General features: G+C 38.1%; 1 protein-coding gene across 1 annotated transcript; it reads left to right on the plus strand.

Annotated features, from left to right (window-relative positions):
* The first annotated feature begins 5439 nt into the window (after nucleotides 1-5439).
* Nucleotides 5440-10646, plus strand: LOC106564722 (uncharacterized). Its single transcript, XM_014131008.3, has 3 exons — nucleotides 5440-5504; nucleotides 9273-9461; nucleotides 9766-10646. The coding sequence occupies exons 2-3, from the start codon at nucleotides 9278-9280 to the stop codon at nucleotides 10167-10169; spliced, it is 588 nt and encodes a 195-aa protein (XP_013986483.3). The 5' UTR covers nucleotides 5440-5504; nucleotides 9273-9277; the 3' UTR covers nucleotides 10170-10646.
* Nucleotides 10647-11069: the final 423 nt, after the last annotated feature.

Here is an 11069-nt window from a genome sequence, read left to right on the forward strand (position 1 = left end):
TAAGTTTATTTTTCCTTAGGAAGTCAGCTGTTGTTGAATTCAGTGTAAGAGATTTAACACAACAAGGCTGTGGAATTGATATACTAGTATTACTATATTTTGTTGTGAATAAGTTTAATAATGATAGACTTATGTCAACAGGACAGGGATATATGACATCTGTAGGTGATCCAGGATTATTGAGAGTATCGAGATAAATTTAAGTAGATATGCAATATCTAGAGAGGTTGATTTTTCAAAAAGTTCAGGAGTGCAACCAAGGAGACAATGAGACATTTAGTCAACATTTGGAAACAACCATATTATGAGAAAAAGCTGGAGACAGATAGAAGGGCAGACAGAGAGATCCTCCCCTGCACTGCTGAAACCTTGAGGGTTGGGGAGTAGCAGGAAGAAAGGAGGGGGGCCAGCAGGTGTAGATAGGAAGAGAACTTGGTTCACTAAGCTCTAGGATATTAATTCATGGAGAGACTATCGGCTCCATTGGCAGGCATGCATTTTAGTTTTGATTTTAAGTTTATGTCTGGTAAATTCGCTAGGAGAAAATTAGTATCATTTTGTTGAAAGTAATTGTTACCCTAACTAAAAGGGCTTAGTTGGTTTCAGGTGTTAGACACTGAACCATTGCCCAGACACTATTCTGCACAGTAGGCCGAAATAGTAGCATTGACTAGAACCGGTGAAATAAGAAAGGAGAGAAAAGTTACTATTTACACAGACAAGCACATAGACATTTAAAACCATACAAAGCAGCATAGATAAATCTTAAAGAAGATAAAACACTTGACGGAGAATTGTTACAGAATAGCCGAGGATGAAGGCCCCAGGGAGAATTGGACATGTGGAAAATGAAAGGGGGCATCCTATAAGAGAAGGTCTGACAGAAGGATAATTTACTTATCCTACCAAAGACATTATATGGATACGCAGCAATATTGATACATAGGCTAAGCAATGTATCAACGGGAGGGAAGTATAGTAGAGTAGTTAGGAAAGAGTGATGGCCTAGAGGATAATTACTTAAATAAAAAACACATTTTTGTAAAAAGATCCATTCCAACATTTGGAATTGGACTTATTGAACTATTCCGAATTGAGGGGAAGAAGGGGTGTTTAACAAGAATAGATAAGTATAGCAAATGGGTAGAAGCGTTCCCAACTTACTTGGTGGACATGATTATGGTAGCTAAAATATTAAGTTAAGATATTATCCCTAGAGTTGGTTTACTAGGAGCCATCTCTTTAAATGATGGATGACAGTTTAGCTAATCAGGTAGAGCCTATAGAATGACAGAGTTAGAGATACCAGAACAGGTAGACATAGAAGTTGAAGAAATACTAGCAGAGCACATGAGAAGACTGTTTGTTAACCAAACCCGTATGTCCAAGATTTTGTGTCCAACAGGTGAATTACAGGAGAAGGTGATTCACTCAATCCAACCAGGAGACTGGGTGTGGATCCAGTCCCTGAGGAGAAAAGACGGGAAGCAGCCCCGTGGGGAAGGCCCATACCAGGTTCTGTTAAACCACTGCCTTTGCCATTAGAAAAGCTGAAAGAGTCACTTGGGTCCACGTTACCCACTGCAAGGAGGTATGTACACATATGAACCCTGCTGATCACACACAGAGTTAGGAGAAGAACCGATACCAACAGGGTCCGGGGGTTACCTCCTTAACGAAGATCCCGACCGTTCATCACTGTGTGTGCTCCTAGAGGTGTGAGTATGGGGTGGTACCTAGCAGAGAGACTAAGGGCAGGAGAGGGTTGGCGGTTTTTGGGAAGAGTAGAGACTCTGAGCTGCATCATAGTTTTAGTAACCTTTCTGATACATTCAGATCCACCACCTTCCGGTACTAATCATAGGATACCGTTGTCATTGAGAAGAAGTAGAAGATAAACTATATAATACACTGATGAGTGACATACAGAATAAGGAATCAAAGAAGATCAAGATGTAGAATTTAAGGTAAACATGAAACAATTTCCTGGGGAAGCAGACAACTGTACAGGAATTGGGGTTGGCCAGATTGAAGTACTCAGCCAACCCACCTTGGTTCACCTAAATTCCGGATGAATACCAGTGTTATAGATACAAGAATGGCACCGAGAACTAAGATGATTTTAATGACTGAAAGGTAATTGGTAATGTGACTGACTTAGGTTTGAGAGATGAATAGAACATTCTTAACCTCACAGCACCTATAACTGAGGAAGGGTGGGCTAGTACCAGTAAAGGATGCATACGACAGAAATTACCACAAAGGGTGGTTAGGAACTTGCGCCCTGGGGTTATTGGTCCAACCAGTTCGAGTTAGTCATCAGAGCTAGTTATAGGAGGCTAAAGTAGGGACAGGAGGAGTTTTGACCAGGATGGGAGTAGCTTTGTCTAGAGGGATGCTATTGGCATCCTCAGGGAAGTTCCAGATGAATACAAAGCTATGAATCAAATATGTGAAGGCTTTTACACTACGTTGTTTTCGTGGTTGACAATAAATAGAAATGGTGATTGGATTAATGACATTTTTTTTATAATCAACAGAGAGTCATGAATGAAAACGGGGATGCAGTAAAGAGGTTCTCTGACCAATTATCCGCCACCTCCCTCATGACCTGGTAAAATAGACTGACTCTCGATATGTTATTGGCAGAAGAGGGCAGTGTAGGTAGAATGATTAGGTTCATTGCTGCACGTACATTCCTGATAACACATCCCATGTTTGGGAAATGGAAAAGTGTTGTAAGAACTGTATTATGGGCTGCTTTCACCTGTATGAGTGTGTTTGTGTTGTGTGGATGTTGTCTCGTCCCATGTGTGAGAGGTTTAATCACCAGGACTCTAGAGAGATCGATGACGCAGCAGATGGTGAGATATGGACCAATTCCGAGCTCTGATCAGTGGGATGGCGAATGCGGGCCTCCAGGCCAGGAAGATGGCTCCGTCTCTTTCAATAACGAGGAGCCAATGTTTGATGAAACAATTTTAAACGTTTTGATAGAATTTTCAACGTTTTGATAGACTGTTCCTTTAATGAAAATTATGATGAAAATCCTGAATCGAAGTGTCATAATTGGAAATAGGCCTAGGACTGTCATTGATGGGTATAGGAGGAATATTCATATATTGGACTTGTTTAATCCTTGTATCACAATAAATTTCCATATAGCATGTGATTGTTAGTGAATACTCATAGTATGTGATAATCGTTATGTAATCCCATATAGTGTTTGATTATGTTTATTTCCATATAGCGTGTGATTTATTTCCATATAGCGTGTGATTATTGTATTTACATATAGCGTGTGATTAGTAGGGTTCTCAGATAGCATCTGATCATATCATGGTGAATTATTGAATCATTTAAGGGTGGAATTGATAAGATAATTATCTAATAAAGGTAAATGAATCAATAAACCATGATGAATTATTAGTCATACAGCATGGTTAATGAATAATCAATGTAATGATCAATGTAGGGATCGATTAGTCTGATTAGTTCCGGAAAGTCCAGGAACCACTGGAGAGGGAATGAAATGTGTGTATGCCATTAGGAGGGACAGCAGGAGGCAGATGGCCAAGGGAGTGAAAGCTTCAAAGAGTTCTTGAACCTTGAGGGAAAAGAACTGGCTGAGCTCTGGATAGTGATAAACAGTGTGAGAAGTCTATGGGGGATGCAGGTCACCAACAGTTTGTGTGTAAATGCATGTGCGTAAGAAAGCAAGAACTATATAATGACTGTTTTGTTATCCTGACCTCAGAACGTTCTCTGAATAAAGCTACAGATACCTTTTGCAGAAAGCTGAGTCCTTGCCTAATTATTATAACCCATTGTCTTACAAACCTTGGGCATTAGTCAAGGCGAATTGATTATTGATTATTATCATCAAGATATAAAATTATTTTAACAGGCGATAATGTGTTTCAGCCTGGGGCTGGGATGACGACATTCAGGTTTTTCCCGGGCTCTGAGCGCCCATGGACGACGTAGGAAGTGTCACGTTAGAGCAGAGATTCTTTGTAAAAGATAGAGATGGCAAAGAAGTTCCAGAAATGGTCAGACAGGCCACTTCCTGTAAAGGAATCTCTCAGGTTTTGACCTGCCATTTGAGTTCTGTTATACTCACAGACACCATTCAAACAGTTTTAGAAACTTTAGGGTGTTTTCTATCCATATATAATAAGTATATGCATATTCTAGTTACTGGGTAGGATTAGTAACCAGATTAAATCGGGTACGTTTTTTATCCAGCCGTGAAAATACTGCCCCCTAGCCATAAGAGGTTAACATAAACAGATGCACAATCTGGTTAAATAAACACTCACTCGAGAGCGTGAGAACGGAAGGACAAGATGTACATATATGGGCGTAACCACGTGACCCATAAAAATAGGTCATAAATCACTGCTTTGACAGATGCCGTCTACTGTATTCTCTCTCACAATTATTGCACAGAGTGAGTCAATGCAACCTATTATTAGATTTTTAAAGTAAATGTTTTCGTCAACTAATTCAAGCTTGCCATAACTAAGGGGTTGAAAACTTACAGTATCTAGGTTTATTTTAAATTTTTAAATAAATTGTTTTAAAATCACTGACATTATGGATTATTTGGTGTAGATCAGTGATAAAATCCCAAATTAAATACATTTTAGTTACCGTTTAACACACAGAAATCTAAGTAAAAGGGGGGTGAATACTTGGGCACTGTCTGTAGTGTAACATTCTGATGGTGGAATTGTGTATAGTAGACTACCATTTATTCAAATTCAAGAATTGAAATCGATCAGCAATTTACATTTGGATCTTTACATTCTCTCCGTTCCTGTCATCCCTTTCTCGCCTCTCTTCCCTCTATCTATAGCAGCAATGGGAGTGAGTTGTTCAATTAAGGTCACAGCAAAGTGGGTCCCGCAGGAGCAGGGACTCTGTATATGAATAAATTAGTTTATTCATATTTGTCGTGCCATGCCACTTAGCCTATGTGACCCATCTCACATGGGATTCTAAGCAGAAGCGAAACTGCCACAGGGGTTGGGGGAGACACACCTTTACACTCCGTATATTCCGCTGGCTGCCCCACCACCACAGAAAGGCTGGGCTGAAACACCTACATTTTGGAACTGCCTTACTCAAGAAAGCAAATAAGAGACCATGTTTGTATGCGGCTTTATTAACTCAATGATTTTTTTGTTTTTACATTGTTTGCAAACTGGTGACACTTTTTTTTTGTTAAACAGGTGGGTCTTCCCCACCTGCCTTGAATGACGGGTTGACACTGCTCTTGTGACGACCACATAGGTTCTCTGGAACTGATTCCTCCTCTTCAGTTCTCAGGCACATAAACATTTACCTGGAATAGGTTGGGCCTAGAACTCCCCACCCTCCCTCTCTCTGTCATCACTACCCTATAAAAGCGCAGCGTTCTCTCCACTCTGCACTGGAACACCTGATTTACTACAACCTTCAGTCGCGCCACTGCACCGAGGAAGAGCACACAGACACAGGTAAATGCATTATTTAAAATACATGCTTTAGGTTTAGGTTTTAAAGTCACTATTGGCCTCATGTTAATCTCGTCCCCAGGCTTAATTGCTACAGAGAGCTGTGTGGGGATCAGATCCGCCTCATGGTGACATACATGGCTCTGACTTTTTCTGAAAGTGAATACAAAATATTCCTGCAAATCTACGCTGTTTCTTCACAGGGGGGAATCCATATTTATGAACAGAAGACAACTATTTGTCTTAGGTTCTGACACAATCAATTATACTGAACTCCAGTACTCCAACGAAAAAAATGTGCGCATTTATCTAGGACTATGTACCAACAAACAGTTCGCAACAATGTCTAATTAATCAGAACCATTACAGATAGCAAATCCTGATTTGAATATATATGGGTCAATTTAGCAGTCAATAAAAAGTGCCATTTTAAGATTGATTTATTGAAACCATAATATTAACACGTTATATTATATAGTGGAACACAATCTTCAAAAAGGCAGTAACCTCAGCAGGCGCTTACTTGTAGAAGCCTTGGGCTGTGCAATGGCATAGCCTTGTTTTGTTAATTTAGCTAACAAGACGCTCTTATTTCCCGAGCCCTTATCACAGTCAAGACCCACCTATTCTATAGTAAAAAAAAAGATAATGTAACATAACAGAATAAAATAAACAGTAGTTCTGTTTTTCCAAAATGAAAAAAGTTGGCAGTGTGAAGAGATGTGAATCTCATGCTTGGAACAATTGTTCTAAAATAGTAATCAATTGAAACAGGATCAATTTGGCGAGTTGAACAATAATTTTTCAGGGTTTACAAACCAAAATAATTTCTTCTTTTCATTATACAGAAGTTCGATTTAGTTTATTCTGCCTGTCCTTTGGAATTTTCTAAATGGACAATTCCACATTGAACACTGCATGGTGATGAATTACGGCCACAAGATCTGTTTATAAAATAAATGTAAAAAATATTGGACACAACAAGTAGGCTGGGCTTAATAATTCTGATGAAAATAGGTTCTTTGTCGTTATCAAACTAATGGTTTTGCGAATTATCAGCGTGGAACCTGTCTATGTCTAGGGGGGTTATATCATAGCCCTAGGGTTCTAAATGACACTATAGCAGTTCGCAAAGTAACCTAAACGAAAATAGATAGAAAGCAATTATTCCAAAACTGCATCTCATTGTTGGAATACATATTTCCTTACTTCAATCAACCAGTCCATTTTTTTTATTCGTGATAAAACAGTCTGTTTGGCAAGGGAAGTAGCTTGTGTATCCCATCAGTTAAATACATTTTTATAGGTATGTATTTCTGGAGCTTGTCTTGAGGCGCATAGAGACTCAGCTAAGGACTGTTACAATTGTAACATAATTAAAACATTTTAACAATGTGATTTAATCGATTGATGTTGGGAAAATGGATGACAAAAATGCAGAACTGTTTTCAGATTTAATCATGTAATATTAGACCTACTGTCATATGCCCGTGCTCATCCTGGTTCTTACAGGCAAAGTGAAATGACACATTTTGCTTGTATTGCATGCAGCTCAAATGATATGTAACAACACCCTGAGTGCATTGGACATGAAACAACGATACAAATGTAAGTTGTAACAGCACAACAAAATAGAGGCATGTGCCTTTTCATTCTTCAAACGGTCGTCACTACCACAGCCACAAAGTAATAAACCCTGCCTTTTTATACAATTTCTTAAAAATCAGATTTTAAACCTTACCCTAACCTAAACCACAATGCTAACCTTATGCCTAACCCTAACCTTAAATTAGGACCAAAAAGCACATATTTTCGTTAATTTTTACATTCTAGCCAATTATGACTTTGTGGCTGTGCTAGCTAGTGGAAACAATTTATAATGGCACAACCAAACAGTGGGAAGGAAGCGAAACCGTCCAGTGGGCAAAACCATTCATCTTGTGGCAACGGGAATGGTTTGTAAAATCTGTTTGAATACAGACTTGCTCAAAACATTAGTAATCATTGAAAATGATGGGGTACTTGTTAAAAAATCATATTGACCACTATTATTACACACAGAATGAGTCAATGCAAATTATTAGATTTTTGAAGTCAATGTTTTCCCCTGAACTAAGCTTGCCATAACAAAGGGGTTAAACGCTTATCTAACATTTGTCTAAGACGTTTAGTTTTAAAATGTATACATTTTGTTCTTTTTTTTAATCACTGACATTATGGAGTATTTTGGGTAGATCTGTCAAAATCCCTATTAAATCACATTTTGTTCCTGTTTGTAACACAAAAAATGGTAAAAAGTCAGAAAGGCATGAATGATTATTATAGGCACTGTGATGAAACTGAACCTCAAGAGACTGTTGAAGCCATCAGTTCTCAGAGTCCCACAACTACTGACTCTGGTTGTCAAACTAGTTTTATTTTATTGTAAAACAAAAGTGTTGTCACTTTGAATAATTTAATAGTGCCTTATTTCAGTTATTGTTACAGTTGCTAAATGTACATGCATATCTCTTTTGATGTTGGCAGAACACGACATAGCCGGAAAGGAGGAGTTATGTATGTGATAGCGTTATATAGTAATTATCCTAGGCACTACTTTGTTGTTACTGTGGAACCTAGAGCATTGATACTAATTGAGTAGCCTACTGCGCCTGCGTATACATGTTCTCTGCTTGAACTGAAGTTTGATTGAAAAAGTAAAGTTAACATTACCTCCATTTCAAATATCATCAGTACTGTTTGTGTAGTAGTAAGAACACACACCTAATGCCGATAAAAAAAAACAGTAACAGATAGCAATGTACAATATAGCGAATTTAGCAAACTAGTCATTTGTGCTAAGTACATTAGGGCCTCCATCTTCATGCACCTTCACCATTCTCAAATAAATTCTGAATTGACAACAACCCTTGTCTCGTTTAAAGACTCGCAATTAGCATACGGACCAAGACATCTCAAAAGACAGGCAATGCCACTTAGTGCAATTCTGACTAATAATGATAAATTGCAAAGAAACTTTGCTTATCAAGATCTGTTCATTATGTTGACCGTTTGGATGAGGAAAATTATTGAATTTAATCAGTGGTGTAAAGTACTTAAGTAAAAAAATACGTTTTTTGGGGTACCTGAACTTTTTTGACAACTTACTTTTACTTCACTACATTTCTAAAGAAAAATAATGTACTTTTTACTCCATACATTTTCCCTTACACCCAAAAGTACTCGTTACACTTTGAATGCTTAGCAGGACAGGAAAGTTGTCCAATTCATGCACTTGTCAAGAGAACACCCTTGGTCATCCTACTGCCTCTGATCTGGCAGACTCACTAAACACATGCTTCATTTGTAAATGTTGTCTGTGTGTTAATGTGCCCATGGCTATCTGTAAATTAAAATAACAAAATGGTGCCATCTGTTTGCTTAATATGCGGAATTTGATGATTTATACTTTATGTAAATTATACTACTTTTGACACTTAAGTTCATTCCAGCAATTACATTTCACATCATATAAAATAAAATGTTATTTGTCACATGCACCGAAGTGGGGACACACTTTTACATGTAATACTAAAGTATATTTAAAACCAAATACTTTTAGACTTTTAATCAAGTAGTATTTTACTGGGTGACTGAGTAATTTTCATTAAAGTATCTTTACTTTTACTCAAGTATGAAAATTGGGTACTTTTTCCATCACTGAATTTAATCAAGTTAACCCTAAATTACCCTCTTTCTCTCCCCTCTCTCTTTCTCCTCTCTCTATCGTAGCAGTAATGGGAGCGGTTGCTTCACATGATGGTGCTACAAATAGTGGTACTTCAAATACCAACAGTCATAACGACAACCGTGTTGATAACAGTCATTCTGTATCAGGACAAAACCAAAACATATCAGGCCAAAGCAAGATCGACGGCGGAGTTACATTTGGCAACATGACCCAGACCACCACTCAGACCGGTATGTAAACCAGTCCAGCAGGAGGGACTACATAAATAAATGAATGAATAAATACATTCATATTTTATTGTTGTGCCATGTGGCCATTCCACATTGGATTATAAAACACATTGATATTAGACATTTCAAAGCATAAAGCAATTACATGTCTATATACGTACACATTTAACAGCTCAGTTCCAGCGTAAAAATACACAATTGTTTATTGTTGATCATAGCAGTGTTCTACGATCAGCAAACTCCTAATACTGACAACCACATTTCTTTCAGCACTGTCCAATGATTCTCGCTCTCTTTCTCTTAGCTCAACCCGGAACTCCCCAAAAAACTGTCTCACCCAGCATCACCATAGCCAACGTTACAGGTGGCAAAGTGCGTCTCTACTACAAGGTAGAGAAGATTTCTCTCGATGACCTCATTGAGGGGAGTCAACTCAAGAAGGGCGAATCCATGCTCATCCTGGAAGGCACCTTTAAGAAGACCCCCCTCCCTCAGAGCCTCTATGTCACTGGCTTCCAAGTAGAATGTAGCAATACACATAGCTGCCCTGAGGAATCCCCACTGAATGGGCTGGACAACCTCCTAGCAGAGTATGCTGAGGGTCAGCCCAAGTCCTACATCCTCACTGTTGACAAAGATGTGAAGCTAGCCAAGAAAGGAGAGATCTGGGTGGATGAGGACGGGGTGGATCACAACCCCAAAAAGTAACGCCACCAGGAAACCTCCTGTATCTTAACACCCTTTATTAATCACAGATTAAACTACATACAAATTATTGATTAAAAATAAAGATAAGTGAAATAGTGCTTCAAGATACACTGAGTGTATGGTAGAAATCAGCAATGTAATCAATGTTTTTTTACGAATAAATACGTTACTGATAAAATAATTTGTGTTTAAAGATAAATGATGAAATAATTCTACCCTGAAACCTAACTATTAGTGATATAGTTTATGCAGCATGTATAATGAGTAATTAAAATGTTAAACATAAGTCTAACTGGGTTGGACTGGGAAAGAGAGGAATGTGTGTGATATACAGTGTTGTGAACTCTGGAGAAGGAGATAACTCTCCTAAAGTTTCGTGTGTATGTGTGTGCGTAAAGAAGGAGCCTGGTATAAAATAGAGGTCTTTGTATATGAACTGCAGAGTGCCCTCGTAAATAAACATTTTGACTATTGTAAGCTGGGAATTCTGTCCGTTTCATTTAAACCAGAACTTTACGAACTCTGGGTTGCAGATTGAGTAGATTCATTGAAGTTTATGAACATTGATAACAAAATTCTATATCAGTTACCAAACTGAGAATGTTAGTATGTGTTCTGTAAGATGTTATTATGACAAGTATCTCAGTGTGTGTGTGTGTGTGTGTGTGTGTGTGTGATTACATTACATGATTGTGGTTGGCACCAGATATCCTACATACTGATACTTATCCAGATTGTAATCCATGTTATTTTTCTAAGGTTGTAGTCATGTTATTTCAAGCATTCAGAGTGACGGTGCAAATATATATAGCGGGAGAAAAAGCCTGCATATTTCCTCATTACATTAGATTTGGATGTCGTGAACAAGAAGAATGTTAGATAAATGCAGGTTTGATGATG

The sequence above is a fragment of the Salmo salar genome, chromosome 12 (assembly GCF_965601325.2).
Source record: "Salmo salar chromosome 12, fSalSal1, whole genome shotgun sequence".
NCBI classification, from domain to species: Eukaryota; Metazoa; Chordata; class Actinopteri; order Salmoniformes; family Salmonidae; genus Salmo; species Salmo salar.

Coding starts and splice junctions, on each gene's coding strand:
- LOC106564722 (XM_014131008.3), top strand. CDS start 9,278: ATGGGAGCGGTTGCTTCACATGATGGTGCTACAAATAGTGGTACTTCA. Junction 9,462..9,765: donor CCAGACCACCACTCAGACCG/GTATGTAAACCA, acceptor TCTTTCTCTTAG/CTCAACCCGGAACTCCCCAA.